The sequence below is a fragment of the Apium graveolens genome, chromosome 1, assembly GCF_009905375.1.
Source record: "Apium graveolens cultivar Ventura chromosome 1, ASM990537v1, whole genome shotgun sequence".
Taxonomy (NCBI): domain Eukaryota; kingdom Viridiplantae; phylum Streptophyta; class Magnoliopsida; order Apiales; family Apiaceae; genus Apium; species Apium graveolens.
In genome coordinates, this window is record NC_133647.1 from 150,794,511 (window position 1) to 150,810,519 (window position 16,009).

At 35.5% G+C, this 16,009-nt stretch overlaps 2 protein-coding genes across 8 annotated transcripts; one reads left to right on the plus strand and one right to left on the minus strand.

Annotated features, from left to right (window-relative positions):
* Nucleotides 1-1,928: 1,928 nt before the first annotated feature.
* LOC141668179 (BEL1-like homeodomain protein 7) lies at nt 1,929-6,828 on the plus strand. Of its 2 annotated transcripts, XM_074474911.1 has the most exons (6): nt 1,929-2,201; nt 2,475-2,542; nt 3,269-4,224; nt 5,044-5,411; nt 5,507-5,567; nt 6,011-6,828. In XM_074474911.1, exons 3-6 carry the CDS (start codon nt 3,298-3,300, stop codon nt 6,635-6,637), a joined length of 1,983 nt encoding a protein of 660 aa, XP_074331012.1. In that variant the 5' UTR covers nt 1,929-2,201; nt 2,475-2,542; nt 3,269-3,297; the 3' UTR covers nt 6,638-6,828. The 2 variants fall into 2 exon arrangements, with proteins under 2 accessions (XP_074331012.1, XP_074331020.1); XM_074474919.1 differs by lacking the exon at nt 2,475-2,542.
* Nucleotides 6,596-15,602, minus strand: LOC141668150 (protein CHROMATIN REMODELING 35-like). Of its 6 annotated transcripts, none has more exons than XM_074474875.1 (7): nt 15,440-15,602; nt 15,204-15,264; nt 13,814-14,223; nt 12,872-13,141; nt 11,782-11,940; nt 7,438-9,210; nt 6,596-6,722 (listed from the first exon to the last, which is right to left on the minus strand). In XM_074474875.1, exons 2-6 carry the CDS (start codon nt 15,247-15,249, stop codon nt 7,444-7,446), a joined length of 2,652 nt encoding a protein of 883 aa, XP_074330976.1. In that variant the 5' UTR covers nt 15,250-15,264; nt 15,440-15,602; the 3' UTR covers nt 6,596-6,722; nt 7,438-7,443. The 6 variants fall into 6 exon arrangements, with proteins under 6 accessions (XP_074330976.1, XP_074330982.1, XP_074330962.1 ...); XM_074474881.1 differs by lacking the exon at nt 6,596-6,722 and adding an exon at nt 7,296-7,338; XM_074474861.1 differs by lacking the exon at nt 6,596-6,722 and having other exon boundaries at nt 7,296-9,210.
* Between the last annotated feature and the right edge of the window lie 407 nt (nt 15,603-16,009).

The window sequence follows — 16,009 nt, forward strand, 5'->3', positions numbered from 1 at the left end:
TCTTTATTAATATCAATGAAATCAAAACAGATTACATAAAAGTTGTTCCTAAATCCTAATACACGATTGGACTTAGGACATATTCCTTTCACCGGCCATTGTAGAAAATTCAAAACATGCTTCTCTACTAAAACTAAAACAACTCTTATACAAATAAGCACTTTTGCTCTTATTTCTTCATGGATTTCACTAAAAAATGTTTTAGATCCAAATATGAAAGTGTAAGTACTTATAGCAAGGAACAACCTTTAATTGTTATTATCCGAAAATTACATCAAGAACACATATTACATGTGTCCTAAATTTTTTATTTTCTAACACTAATTTCCTTTTTTGAACGTTAAAAAAAATGAACTTACCATTTGTAGTATTTATCTAAAATTCTACCAACCACACATTTAAATAATTTACTCACTTTAATCTTCATTATCTCATTTTTGTGATCTAAATTAAAATCTAGTACAAAAAGTTTTTAAAATGTGTACGTCAAAATAGCTCAGACAATTCAATACGATAGGAGTGATATTTTAGGTGAGTTAGGGTGTACTAGATTTCTTTTGCCAACTACAAATCCCTAGGTTACTAATGTATGTGTGGTATCTCCCTGCTGTAGCAGCCTTTCCTGTGCACTGTTATTTTATTTGTCTCATTAATGGTTGCGTGCATTTTACAGTGTATATGTACACTCACGTACACGAATTTTATTTTATTTCATTGATAATTTAGCTCTGCAAATATGATTAAGAAAGTAATGTTGTTGGAATGGGCACTAGTTCAAAGTTCAAACTACAAGCAAAGCCACTTTGCTATAAGTACAACATCATTATCCAAAATAGTTTGTTTGGGTTACCAAATTTGAGTATCTAACCAAACAGAAGATGTTGACCACTGATCTCTTTCAGCTAGCAAATTTGGGGTAACAAAATTGCACTCCTCCATTGTTGCTCATAATTTTTTTCCAACTTTATGCGGTTTTTGATTAGTGTGTAATAAGCAATTGTGAGTAATACAATGCCAAAGAAAGTTAATATCATGACAATTCTTGCTGTCATATGACAAAAACTTGCAGTAGGTTTACATACATGAAAGGCAAATGGTAGATGTTAGCTTTGCGAATAAGAAAGGGCATGAAAAGTACAGTATTAAGGCAAATGCTACATTGTGGTCGTTGGTCAATGAATGAGATTCAATAGTGTAAGCTTGTAGCAAGGTTCATGCCTCAAATGGGCAATCAAGACTACAACATTTTGATGAAAAAGGATACACAACTATTCTAGCTACCAACAATCTACATTACAATTATTTACTCTTGTCGGTTCATAATTTCTTTTCTTTTTCATGTGAAAAATATAAAGTGATCCAAGTACACCAATGCATCACTTCAATGTAAAAGTGCTATAGATGAATTAAAGCCCTTTGTATGATTGTGTATCACTTCTTAAAAAATGTATATGCACAGTGCTAAGTCATAATCCCTACTTAAATTCGAGTTTTAACAAGCTGAATTATCAGATGGAATGATAGTTACGCACATGTACTTCGAAATTACTAATATTTAAATCAAATCTTTTAATTTTCATAGACATATCTAATATATGGATTATATAGGAATTCACCTACCCCATTAACAAAATTATAAAACAACAATGACTTTTAGACGATAATCTTTTTGTTGGTATATGTAAAGATTTGTTCTAGAACAAACAGTTTGATTTAAATATATAGAAAAGCATCGTGGCATCATGAGAAATAAAAAAGAAGTATATGACCCCCTATACAAATACCAAACTGTTAGTTGTAACAAGAAGACAAGATGATAATGTAATAATTTGGACACCTACATCAAAATAAGGAAATAAGATAATAGATTTCAACAAGAATGTGATATAGCATACTACATATAATAAACAAACAAATTAAAAAATGTTCAAATATGGTGGATATTGTAGCAACTCAGACCTTCCAATTATAATTTAAGATTAACAGTTGATGAAAGAAAAAAATTTAAGAGTCTTTGTACCAACTGGTGGTTAGAAATTTGCATTTCTTAAGCAAAAAACTTGAAACCAAGTCAAAAAAACACCAACATTTTGTATTGCAACAACTAGCTAGCTGGTGAGAGATAGAAGCTTTATATATTTATTAAAATACCCATTACAAGAAATAAAGTTTTTGAGCAAGAATTGTATGATGGGTGATGGGTAAGTGGCAAGTTTAGTTTTTATATATGTGTAGCTACCTTATGTTGGTGTTGATAGAATATTAGTTTCTAGCATACATGTATGTGTATGTGTATGTTTAGTTATGATAAGAATATAGTGAGTCAAGTACTTATTGAGTTGATGATTTGTTTAGTAGTTTGAGCTTCCTTTTTATCGTAAGACTTTCTTGGTATGCTTTTGTTTTAAGTTGTGTGAAAGTGTGTGTTTTTGTATGTTTTGATGAAAATTTAAGTCTTTGTTTCTGGGTTCAAGGAGGATTATTTTGGGGGATCAGAGCTTTATTGTTCCCCACAAGACACACAATTGTGACTGGTTTTCAGGTATATATTTTATGTGTATTTAAATATTGTTGCTAATTATATGTTTTGTTAGCACTAACTTGTCTGACTTTTGTTTCACCATTGAAACTTTGCTTTCTTTTTCAATCTAGGATTGATTATATTAGATGATGATCGTAAGTTAATTTAGGAACTAAGGAAAGTAATCTCTTTTAGTTCTTTTAGTGATTCCTTGTTCTTCTTTTGCTGTAGATCAATTAGTGAGTTAGTGTTCTGGGAATATCTTCTAACTAGCTGTCTATATACTTCTTTCACACTGGATTATTCGCATAATCTGTAATGTGATCGGTTTTTGTCTGATTCTTGCCAAATTAAGAATTCTTTGGATGTGGAATAAATATCATAGCTTTGTGTTAGTAAACCAAGATATCTTTATGCAAACATGCTTGTATGTGCTTGAGTAAATTGCAGATGCTTCAGAATTTCTCGTGCAAACATGCTCGTGTTAATTACTAAAGTTTTGCATATATTTTGGTGCACTTAAATAAGAATCAACAGCACTCCTTTTTTGAAGTTTTGGAGTTTTTGCTTCTATTATCCGACATCGACTAGATAAAGTTGACTTGTTTTTTAGGTCTGAGTATTGTTTTAGGTTGTTTCTTGTTGTTTACCGGTATACTTGTGTTAGCCTTGGGAGCTGTGATTATTTGAACAGGTGGATTTCTGTTCACTAAAAAAACTAGGTGATTCAATTTAACTTTTGCACAGGAAAAATTTCTTAAGATAGAAAGAAATCGATGGCTACTTACTTTCCAAATTCAAGCAATGAAAGAGATTCAGGGTCTATCCATTATCTGAGGGAGCCTTTGCTGAATTCTTACTCAGAAACACCAGTTCTTCCAGGGAATGTGATGATGTACATGAACTATCCATCTTCTTCTGGATCATATTCGGATACCTTGGCTGGAAATTCCGGACACCAGAACATCAGCATTGATCATCCTTCTGCGGAAGCTCGGCGTTCCAATGTCTCACATCAGGAATTTCTGTCAAATCTAGGAGTAACCCGAGCTGGTGAACATGATCTGAGTGTCTGGAAAGATGGCAGATATGAGACGTTATTAATGCAAACTATGGGTGGAGTTAACAACACCCTTAACAGGGGACAAGACTTGCAGGGTCAGGGCTTATCTCTCAGCCTAAGTCCTCAGTTATCATCGGGAGTACAAATTTCTTCTCTCCACGGAAGGAATCCTGACCCCGGCGTCTCTTCGTTTTTGAGCCCGCACACATCATTTTCAGGGGATGACATTGATAGAGTTGGAACTTTTAGAGATGATGAGACCTCCCAAAATAGACAATTGAGAAACGCGGAGTACATGCTGCCTGATGTTCTGGGAAGCAGTTCAGCATTATTAAAAGCAGATGTCTCGTCTTTTGGGATGCAAAATATTCTTAGAAATGTTCCCAAATCCATGTACCTAAAGGCAGCTCAGCAGCTGCTTGATGAAGTTGTGAATGTTCGTAAAGCTCTGAAGCAGCATGATCGCAAGAAAGAACCAGTCGCAGATTGTGTTTATGTTGACAGAGCATCTAACGATGGAACCTCAGCGTCTCCTGCAGCTGGACAAGATGCAACCAGTAATGGACTAAATGAGCTTTCAGCAGCTGAAAAACACGAACTGCAGAACAAGATGGCAAAATTATTGTCTATGCTGGATGAGGTAAAGTTATTACAGTTGCCAAGTTCCATAGAATTTATTTTTCTTAATAATCAACTAAGTGCTGTCAAGTGACTTCCCAAATTTGTTTCTGCACGTGTTAGTTAACTTCGTATCATTTGATTTTTGTTGTCACTATTTGAAACTGGTTTGTATTCTGACCTTTTAAATTTTGAGATGAGACTGTCCCAAATTAATAAAGAGTTTATGTTAGTTAGCAAGACAGACAAGGAAGCATCTTTTTTCTTTAGATCTATGTCTAACAAAAGTACCTGAGCTTAATTTAGAGGTTTTGTTCGATGTCTGTCTACACATCCATGAGTTTGGTGTTTTATGATTTTTTTTTTCTGGTGGCGGCATGTTTAATGTACCTTCACTATAGCACTTCTAATTTCATTGATATTTGTAAGACAGAAATCAAATATTGAATTACCCTCTACATGGCAGAATTCACTTGTCCATTTTCCATCTCATCAATTATTTTTATCCCATGTATGTCATGGCCTCCACTGTTTCATGTATATGAAGAAAATATGAACAGTTCTTCATTAGCCGATTACATGTTGTTTAGGGCCGTACTTAGATTGCAGATGGGACTTGCCTAATGTAGTATACCATACTCTCTGGTGGAGAAAAGAAGAAAAGGAAGTTGTAGCGGATCTTAAGGCTTCAGCCTTCATAATACCTTAAGTTCTGCTTACTTTTCTGCGAAGTATACCTTAATGTTCGATAGTTTAATTGTGGTTTAAGGGACAATATACTCTGAGTTTACCTCATATCTTTATGTAATGAGCATCCCTTTCGATATTATATTTATTACAGGTCGATAGACGGTACAAACAGTATTTCCATCAGATGCAGATTGTGGTATCTTCATTTGATGTGATTTCAGGATCTGGGGCGGCTAAACCCTACACTGCACTTGCTCTCCAGACAATTTCCCGCCAGTTCCGTTGTTTGCGTGATGCTATAAATGGACAAATTAGAGTTACTCGAGTAAGCCTCAGGGAGCAAGATGGCTCCGCAGTTGGAATATCCCGACTCCGGTATGTGGACCAACAGCTTCGACAACAAAGAGCTTTTCAACAGTTCGGTGTGATGCAACAACACACTTGGAGGCCACAGAGGGGACTACCTGAAAGCTCTGTTTCGATACTGCGTGCTTGGCTGTTTGAACATTTTCTTCATCCGTAAATTTTCTCTACAACCCTTTTCTCTCCCTTTCTGTACTTGTTCAATGTTTTTCAACTTTTTAAAAATAAACAAAAATTTTCTTGTTATACAGCTACCCTAAAGATTCCGAAAAGATCGTACTAGCACGGCAGACAGGCTTGACGAGAAGTCAGGTAAATTGAATGTTAAACTATGCTTACTAATGACTATTAAGTAAGAACTTTATTTCATTTGTTGCACAGCCGCGCCTATCATGTGTACTTAATGACGCTATTCATCAAATTAAGAGTATAATGCAGCATATATATTTTTGTCAAAAAGTTTTTATTGCAAAGAAATGAATCTAGAAAGGAAACTCATGGTGGATTTCGATAATGTAATTATGTGAGCACTTTAGAGCCTCCTATGCATTATAAATATAAGATTATGCTCATAATATTTGAGTGATCAGTGATGTTACTCTCTGTAATTCACCTTGAGCATTTAATATTGGATTGCTATCAGTTGCAAATTCAAAAAGATGATGATTAAAAACATTTCGACTGAATGTGTGGGTGTATAACCTAAATGTTACCCCAATGCTCAGCATTTGACATTTATTTATGTGCTTATGCAGGTATCAAATTGGTTTATAAATGCACGAGTACGTTTGTGGAAACCCATGGTCGAAGAGATGTACAAAGAAGAGGCTGGTGACGCTGAAATGGAATGTTATTCCCCCTCAGATATTGCCCCAAACGCTACAAAAGGCGATTCAAAGACATCTGAGGCTAGAGGGGTAGACTTACAGAACACTGCGACTTCCTCAGCAAATGAGAAATCTATAATTGAACAGTTCTCCGAGTCCAGGCCTGGTGATGTTCCCGATGTTGATATGGTGGGATCCTGTACCCAGTCCAGTTTCCAGATGTTGAATCATGGAGGAATAGAAATGAACCCTTCAAGAGATAGTGTTGATGAATGTAATATTTACGCAAATACAGTAACTCAGCCAAATGGAAGTGACAACAAGTTCTTGGATGCTTACCATGTTCCAGGATTTGGGAGGTCTGGGAATGGTGTTTCACTCACCCTGGGATTACAGCATCGTGAAGATGGAAGCATGCCAGTGTCTGTTGGAAATCATCCGAATTTTGTTACCATTAGACGGGAGGATGTTTATATCGGTTTTGACTCCACATATTCTGAAAATCGTCAGCACCGACTTGGTTCCTCTCCTCCATGGCAAGATTTTGTAGCATGAGAAGAACTAAGTGTTGATTATTTTTTGGGGAGAGTTACGTATGGCTAGGCAGGCATTGGGGAATTGAAAAATAATACTCTTCCTTCTGCAATTGGTTATATATGTTCATATAAATATATGACACAGTTGTATAGTAAATATATTTCTTGGAGGATTAACACATTTGTAAAGATATCCTTGATTTTTGGTGATTCGTAAATACGTAGTATCTTCCAGCTAAATGAAAATTTCAAATTACAAATATAAATGTACAGAAGACCTTGGTCTCAACTTGCAAATTTCAATTGATGCATGATAAAATCTAATAAAAATTAAAAGTTCATCATTTATGATAAAATCTGATAACAAGAAATCAGACAGGATATATGAAGTCTGCACTAGGAAGCTGGATAACAGATGCAATTGCCAGTTAAACTTTCAAAACATATATATTTATCCCAAGTCTGAGAATGTTTCAGAACAACGACGCTGAAACAAAAAAAACTGTATCATATTGATAAATTACCACTACTATTCAGCGAACTGAACCCCTTAGATGATCCGGCTAAAAGAAAGGAGAACCTAAAGTGATATATAACCAAATTGAGTTTTGACAATATTTTTTTAGTTGGCTTCTGACTTCTGTGGCTAAGATCGGCTTCAATATGTACACAGCACATCAAATGTATTCTTCAGAATAGCATTAATCAAAATAGTTGATGCTGAATACGCAGCATTGTGAGTTGTTACAAAAATCAAGTAACTAGAATTAGTCTCTAAAAAACTACAAAAATCAGAAAAAAGAAAGTAAGAGTAAACACCTGTACTCATCTTCTGTAAAGAGAAACAACATCTTCATGCAATTTTGGGGTTTCCAGAAAGGCATCGCCACAGTCTGTGACGTCTACTTTCTCCATCTGGAAATCTTCTGCACGGCAGGCCTCATTCCATTCAAACCACAGCTTTGGAATAGATTCCTTCTTAAATGAAGTGGAATGATCTTCCTCTTCCAGTGTTCCTGTAGCTACCAGACGGTAGGTGTACACTTTTTTCACTTGGCCTGGACGGAATGCACGCCCAATTGCCTGGCGAGTTACTGATGGGTTTAGATGAATGTCCAGTATGATTATTCGTGAAGCCCCCACAAGTGATATGCCTTCACTACAAGCTTTGATAGATCCAAAGAAAACTCTGGAATCTGAGGAGTTGTTGAAGAGTTCCGTGTTAAGTTCTCGAACATTATTCTCAAGGTCACCTGTGATCGTAAAGATCTGCTTTCCGGGAGTCCAACCTTTAACCTTCACTGTTAATCTCTCTAAGAACTTCATAGGAGGGAGGTATTGACTGAACACAATAAGCTTCTCGCCATTTGATTCGCACAAATGAAGCAGATTAAGATAAAACTTGGCTTTTACTCCTTCATTTATATCCAATTTATTCAGCACCTTATCAATATTGACTTGATCAACTCTCTTTTTTTTCCCAGTATTCTTTAAAATGCCTTTTAACTGCGGGTGTACATAAATTGAGCCTCCCTCAGAGCTGATCTTAAATCTTCCTCCTATTTTTTTCAGTTCTACAACCTCACGTTTCTGTCGTGGGCTGAGATTGAGAAACACTGTGAAATCAACAAGGCCTGGTAATTCGTCAAGCGAATCCCCTTTGTAGTAGTGAAGAACCTTGCTAGTCATTTCCCTAAGACATTGTATAATAAGTGCCTTTCGGTTGAGGTCACCATCCTTTAGGAGTGATTCTTCTACCATCTCATAAAATTCATGATCACTCTTCTTCAGCAAGTCCCCTTTCTTTGTGGTTTCTATTATACTCAATATACGCCTTTTAGGACCCTTGCATGCTTCCATCCTCAAAAACCTTGGTCTCACAAGATTCAGAATGTTGAAGACCTCTTCCACATGGTTTTGGTAAAAAGTTCCAGAAAGCACAACTTTTCTAGGTGTCTGGATACTTTTTAGGGCAGCCAACTGATCAGTATTCTCATTTCTAGGTGTGTGACCTTCATCCATGATGAGAAGTGATGGTAGCTCCAAAAGGATTTTTTGGCAGGCTGCGGTAGTTTTGTTGGTATTGGGATTAGACACAAGTGCAGAAAACTGCACATATCCTAGAAAGAGAATGCTTCGCTTCTCAACCCATTGTTTCAGAACTTCCAGTTGCTGAGATCGACTATTAGCGTTCACAGAGTAGAAATCTAGTAAAGAGATATCTTCAATTTGCCACAACAGAAATTCCTTCTTCCAAGTTTGCAAGATACCTTTTGGTAGCACTACGAGTGGTCTTGCTGAGGGATATTTTGCCATTAAAGTTTGTATAAAACTGATTATCATAAAAGTTTTTCCAGATCCTGGAGCATGGGCCAGTATGCAACCACTTGGATTATCATTTAGAAGGTTCCTCGCCAAAAACTTAAAGCCTTCAAGTTGATGAGGTTTCATAATTTTACTGTGTCTTGGATGAACAAAGATTTCAGCCTCAACAAAATCATGTCCCGCAAACCTTACCACACCAGGTAAAATGTCACTGGCCTCTTCATCCCAGGAGCGATCTTCATATTTATAGGTTCTGGTACTTGTTCTCTGAGATAAAATATGTACAGAAAACAAGTGAAATAATAATTTGAAGATATTCAGGTTATGTTGATGAACATTTAGTACTTAGCTAACACCTAACAGCACTCCACAGGAGGCACACACAATAAAAACATTTATTACACTATTAGCATGTACATCTTTGCATTGGATCAAAATTAGCCAAGGAGGAAGTACTCAAATAAGGAAAGTACTAATTACCAACAAATTTCAGATAAAGACCTATTTGTCAGGGACAAAATCTGATAGGTATAAACTTCAGTTTCAATTAATAGCTCTATAATTGACACCAAGCTCAAAAAATTTACTGTCTTAGTCTCGTTATCATGCAACCACTTTTGAACCAACAAATCCAAAATTTGAAATAGATATTAAAAAAAATTACACCTAAAATTTGCAAATAAAATCTTTTGTTGAGTAAAGACAAGACTATTGTAAAGGAAGAACCGATTTCTACTGCTCAAAAGCGCAAGTAACAGCTTACTGCTTCAAGGAGTCCAAGCAATTGGTATTCACTAAATTCCTACGAGATGCAACTAAGGAGCTAATCTATCATATCTGTGGGTAATATCTTGGAATATAGCCAATAGGTTTAAAATTAAGAGTAATTGGCAGTTCGTAATCCACTTTTATTTTCATTTATGCGATTTAGGTTCACATTATTTTCTCTGTCAACTTGCACCCCATAAAATTAATTTCGCTTTTATTTGTACCTCATTGATGACTTTTCATCCAAGATGACCGTTAACTTTAACGGAAGCAGGGGGTATTTCACTAAATTACTAATTAAAACAGAAGAAAATAAGAGTAATTGGCACTTTGTAACCCATTTCTTTGGGCGTTTTTTCAATTTGGGTCTATATTATGTTTCCTTGCAAGTTGCACTTTTAACTTTGAATTTACAGAAATTTCTGGTCTCCAAGAACAAATCGCCGGATCCTTCAATTTCCCAGTCCAAACCTACAAATAAATACATGAATCAATTGCATGATATTTCATGAAAAATGCCCGAAAATCAAACCCCTAATTCAGAATAAGAATCTAGAATCGAGTTTAATTTGTATTTTAGCGGATATGGATCGGCCTATTAAATATTCGCTCCATTTATAATTGGATTTTTTTATCGTATGAAATTCTGGATCGAATTTTTAATATGCCGATCCATATCCGCTAAAATAAAAATTAAACTCTATTCTAGTATTCTTATTTCGAATTGGGGTTTGATTTCCGGGCATTTTTCATGAAATTTAATATTACATATAGCTTTTGCTTGTTATTTGCAATCAATTCATGTATATATTTGTAGGTTTGGATTGGGAAATCGAAGAATCCGGCGATTTGTTCTTGGAGACCAGAAATTTCTGATTTTACCCTTGATATAAAAGTTAAAAAAGGTCCAGGGGATGTAAAACAAAACGGAATTCAAAGTTAAAGGTGCAACTTGCAAGGAAACATAATATAGACCCGAATTGAAAAAACGACCAAAGAAATGAGTTACAAAGTGTTATTTACTCTTTTTTTTTATCGTAGGTAACCCGCAGCCGCTACCCCTGCTAACCACGTGAACCAAGGTAAACCGCACGTGAACTAAGGTAAACCGCATTTAAGCGACATGCTCTGACTCAGGAGGCATAATCATAAATTCTCCTCCCGTGGAATTCGAACCTGTGACCAAGAGGATAATTATCCCCTCTTTAACCAACGGAGCCAACCCTTGCGGGCCTCTATTTTCTTCTGTTTTAATTAGTAATTTACTAAAATGCCCCCGCTTCCGTTAAAGTTAACGGTCATCTTGGATGGAAAGTCGTTAATGGGGTGCAAATAGAAGCGAAATTAATTTTATGGGGTGCAAGTTGACAGAAAATAATGTAAACCCAAATCGCAAAAATGAAAATAAAAGTGGGTTACGAACTACCAATTACTCTAAAGTTAATCATTTATGTTTTTTCGTAATATTTAAGATACCAAGGTAAGAGGATTGAAAGAATGCCACTAAGGATTCACCCACACAATGTGCTAAAAAAGTTACATATTTGCAGTTTCTGCAGGTCATAGATCAGTTTTTAAACCTATAAGCATGTTAAGCCTGGGTATATAAGTAAAGGCTATTCACTTTCCATTTTTCCATACACCAAGCTTGTGCATTTGAACAGCTGTTGTAAGTAGAAATCAGTAGCATGATTACAACTTAAGAATACCTAGACAGCAAATATCCTTGTTCAGTTGAACACAATCTCTCTTTTTGTAACAGTGGGGGTTCCCTAAATGTGGTGTATATGATTAAAACTACAGTGAAATTCTCAATCACCAGAGCATAGGATATCCTGAAATCCTTGATATTTGATCCTGGAAGACCCTAGAGTAATAAGCCAAGAGGAAGCGGTACCATTAAGCTTGACAGCTTAATAATGCATGTATGTTTATGTTCCCACGTTGGTAATTCTAATACTAGCAAGGGACATGGAGGTTAGAAGCAAACAACTTTTATATCTGGGTTCTCTAAATCATATAGAAGCTTCAATATTATAAAACAGACAAGTCCAGAAGATGAAGGCATACCTTTGCATACTGGTATTCAATTATGGACTCAATTTTTTTCTCAACAACTCCACAGATACGACAAACTTCGCCAATTTCATCGTTAAAGATTACTGAGTGTTTACAATCTTCTTCATCATCAGCCAAATTTTCAGCAGGTGAAGAATTTTCAGAGGTATCCTTAAGGGACAGGCAAAGTTGTGAGATGGTTTTATAAACTTGCAGGGAAAATAGAAGGATTGAAAAACATGGGAATCTTGGAAACATGCAATAAAGATGTAATGCAAAAAATGAGTACTTCAACATAATTTCTAATGCAAAAGGAACTATCTATACAGAAACCGCATTTTCAGTCCAGTGCAGGTAATAAATATTCCATGCCATGGAAGTTCAGTCGATATCGAGATTTTATTGACAACAACACTACATCCATGTGAAAGGAGTTCGATTGAAAACTTGTGTATGAGCACTATTTTAGGATTGAACTAGTACAATTGCAGCCATCAACGAATACAGTGTTAGACCCATATTTCATCCAATATAATGTATGACATAGAGTATAAAGATAATTTTATATATTATACAATGAAGTTTTAATTTTCACTCTCCCTTTTTAGGGATAAAGCATATTCATCAAATGAATAAATTTCTAAAATGGCACACTTAGTAGTTGTTTTATTACAAATTAGTGTTTTTTCAAAAACAGAATACAGCATAAGTTAATTTACTAGTCACACACTGTCATACAACTTGATGAACAATCTCCAGTTACCAATACACTAAACAAAATCCAGTGTCTGTTGCAAATCTAGAATCATCAAGACATGAAGCATTTCTCTGGCATATTCATTTATATCCTATTCTAGAGTCTTGCTTCCTCTCTTACCCTCTTTGGTTCACATATATCCCAACACAATTAATGTAGAGACCAATATCTGAGTGTAAATGCTAAAGCTTTAACTATGCTTGATTGTTGGAACTTGCAAAGTATCAGATTTTCTGTAGATCATAACAGAAATTTCTATAACAAGATGGATTATAAACTTCTAAAAAAGAACTTATAAATCATAATTAATTGAATGCAAAGAGGGATGCCAAATTAGGGAAGTACCTTACAAGCTTCCATCGCAAATGTCATCTCCTGCCAAATATCACCCAGGTCATCATCATTATAGTATATTTGCTGATCTTCCTCGTCAGTTAAATTATCCTCCACGCCAATATAGGTGCCTTTATCTTTTTTAATTGCTTTTTCAGCAACAAGGTTTGTCTGTTTGTTTTCCTTGGTAAAATCAAAATCATCATCCGTATGGGCATGCATGCCGCTATATTTTTTAATATTTGTTGCATCAACGAGACCTTCATCACTACCTGCCAAAGCCTGTGTAGAATAATCACATATCCCATTGGATTGACAAGACAGCAAGCAAGTAACAAAATTAAATGAAAGAAAAGAAAAGAAGAGGTCAAAAATACCATCTGACCGAGCCCCTGCTATCACTCGTTCAGATGGGAAGAGGGGTTTGGGGGAGGGGAGAGGGGCTAACTTTTACAATGAATCTAGAGGACATAAAATGAGAAAATAAACATAACTTCAAATCTAAACTAAATACAAACATTTTTCTGAACCACCACATGATGCCTGAGTAAGCAAAGTTGTAACTGTAAGAACTAGCAGAATTGAGAATTACAATGTGGGAAGAAAAAAGGCTACCCTCTCATGTGGTATAGTGTAACGGAAGCTGGAAGTCTGAAGTCACTATGTAAATTCAAATAATAAATCTGAATGGAAATTTAACACAAAATGGAGTATATAGCAAATGGGGAAATATCCGGTCACAATTAGCCATCTGTATACAGCTTACCAAAACAAAAGGTTCATTTCACAGTCATCATTTTATGGACAAATTTGATATAATAACGCAAAAACAGTTATTCTCATAATTAAGCTACATGCATGTGCCAGTCTTAAGTTCTGAAGAAATTTCTAGACCTAAACAAAAAGGCGGGGAAATTAGCAAAAAATAAAAATAAAATAGGAGGGAAACAATACCTTCAGAAAAATAGAAGACTTTTTATCGGAAAGAACATCTTGAAGTGGTTGGAAAGAGGCCTGATCTCCAAATTCCTCTTCATCTGAATCAATAGTAATTATTTGAAGTGCGGCCTTACTGCGCTTAGCTCCAGTCTTCAGCATAACGGATTCTTCTCCTGAAATTTTGGAATGCATGTTTGTGTCTTTTGAATCATCAACAGACCTTTCGCTGCAGGTGAATTCAGGTAACAACTTATAGAAAGGCTCCGGTGAATCCATTCCGTGCTCAAGAAGGTCACTTAGAATTTCAGTTACATTTCTAAATCTTCCCATATCAAGCTCCTTCAAAAGATCACCTACTGTAAGATTACTAGAAGAGAAAGACGCATCTTCACTAGCTTTTCGCTTGTTGCTCTTTGAATACACATCTGCAAAAAACTAAATCCAAATTCAGATCATGCTATAAAAATAATAGAACTCCCAACCATGTATGGAAGCTTAGTAATCCCACATTTCAGTGAAGTTCATCCAAGGAGCATTTAGCGGTTGTCAAGTAGAATAGTAAAACACAAAAAGATTTCCTAGTTTGCGTAAAGAAATGCTCTACTTATTTATAATAGCTTTTCCAGTCTAAAGAGATAAGACATGCAAATCAAAAGTCAAACCAACTGTATTCGAGCAGGGTTCCATTAAAATTATAATTAAGCTTCATAACTACATGTGTGATGCATAATTTCATAAATTCAAATCTCTAAACAAATTATTAAACTAAAAGTGATGATAAGATGTAATGCATCAGGAGAGAACTCTGTGGTCACAAGGACAACTCTCTCATGAGGAAGAATATAGCTAAGCATGTACAAGAAATTCATAGCCAACAAATCAATTGAAGTCGTCAAAAAAATTACTAAGAAAGTGTAACCCAACCTCGACTTCAGCCAATATTTACTTCTCCACCCATTCATCACATTTGGAGAACGTAATTTATAACATAGAAAAGGGAAAAGAAAATTTATCATCCCTGGAAGCTAAATTTCAACATCCCTAGGGACTAAAGTTTTATCAGTTTTAGAGGCTAAAGTCCTATCAGCCATATTAAGAAAGAACTTTAAAATTTTGAAATCCTGTAAAATCTATCATTAATCACAAGACATAAAAACTTCGACACTAAATAATAAAATAACAAAAGAAATACCCCCAACTGTTTAATGAAACGTATCTATAATCCGCAATTACTTGTTGTTCATAAATATTATCTGAAGCAAATAATGGAATGCAGATATAATATACTACTAGTCTACTAGACTGAGACAACATTTTGTCCCAAAATAATCAAACCCCAACTTGATACTTTCAAGGGGTTGAGAGAGAGGGAGAGAGAGATGGAGGGAGAGAGAGAGAGAGAGACCAGTAGTTGATGATTGCTGCAAGGAGGATGAATTTGGGGAGTCCATTTTCTTCAAATTCACCTAAAACCAACAAAGACCCCATGTAAAAATTCACTGATCAGTACATTTTAAACCAAACAAAACATATATACATATACAGCTAAAAAAATATCATCAAAACACACACACATACAAATTACAAATACACTCACCAAAAAGTAAAGAGAAAAACAAAAGAAAGGGAAAATGTAGTTACCCGATTGGGTTTTGTGTGCAATATAGAGAGCAAAAAGGGGGTAAGTTATGAGAAAAGAGACAAATTCAGGGGTGGTGAGTAGCAAGGCCAAAAGGTGTGTGTGTGTAGTATGTATATGTTGCTACTATTGGGGTGGCACCGGCAGGCAGGGGTATGGCTAATGCCAAATAGCACTTGTTTGTACGTACATGTTTATAGTAACTGTAGTCGCGTACCACATAAAATCCATGCTTACAATAGTAATATTTTGTTGTGGCTATATTATGTCAAATAAAATCAAAATGCTTGGTTTTATACCCAAAATTTGGTATTGGAATAATTTGGGTCAAACGCGGACAACCACAGTCAAACTCGGCGTTGCATTGTAGAGGTTTCAAAGTAAACAGGACGCGCCCAACGTTGATGAGGTGCTTTATTAAGGGTTTTATGATAGGAAAGCTTGAAAGCACATGATTAGTGTATAATGCGCCCAGGTGTTTTGGACGCGTCCATTGAAGTGGAAGTACTTAGCAAATATGGTCCTTTTGACAATGAAGAACGGAGCACGCGCCTAGAGAGAGAGGACGCGTC

Bases quoted from the DNA above. Each gene is read 5' to 3' on its own strand.
- LOC141668179 (XM_074474911.1), top strand. From the start codon at position 3,298: ATGGCTACTTACTTTCCAAATTCAAGCAATGAAAGAGATTCAGGGTCT. The intron at 4,225-5,043 runs GTAAAGTTATTA...TATTTATTACAG, and splicing joins TATTGTCTATGCTGGATGAG to GTCGATAGACGGTACAAACA. The intron at 5,412-5,506 runs GTAAATTTTCTC...CTTGTTATACAG, and splicing joins TTTGAACATTTTCTTCATCC to CTACCCTAAAGATTCCGAAA.
- LOC141668150 (XM_074474875.1), bottom strand. From the start codon at position 15,249: ATGGACTCCCCAAATTCATCCTCCTTGCAGCAATCATCAACTACTG. The intron at 11,941-12,871 runs GTACTTCCCTAA...CTGTCCCTTAAG, and splicing joins TTGCGATGGAAGCTTGTAAG to GATACCTCTGAAAATTCTTC. The intron at 9,211-11,781 runs GTATGCCTTCAT...ATTTTATCTCAG, and splicing joins TTGAATACCAGTATGCAAAG to AGAACAAGTACCAGAACCTA.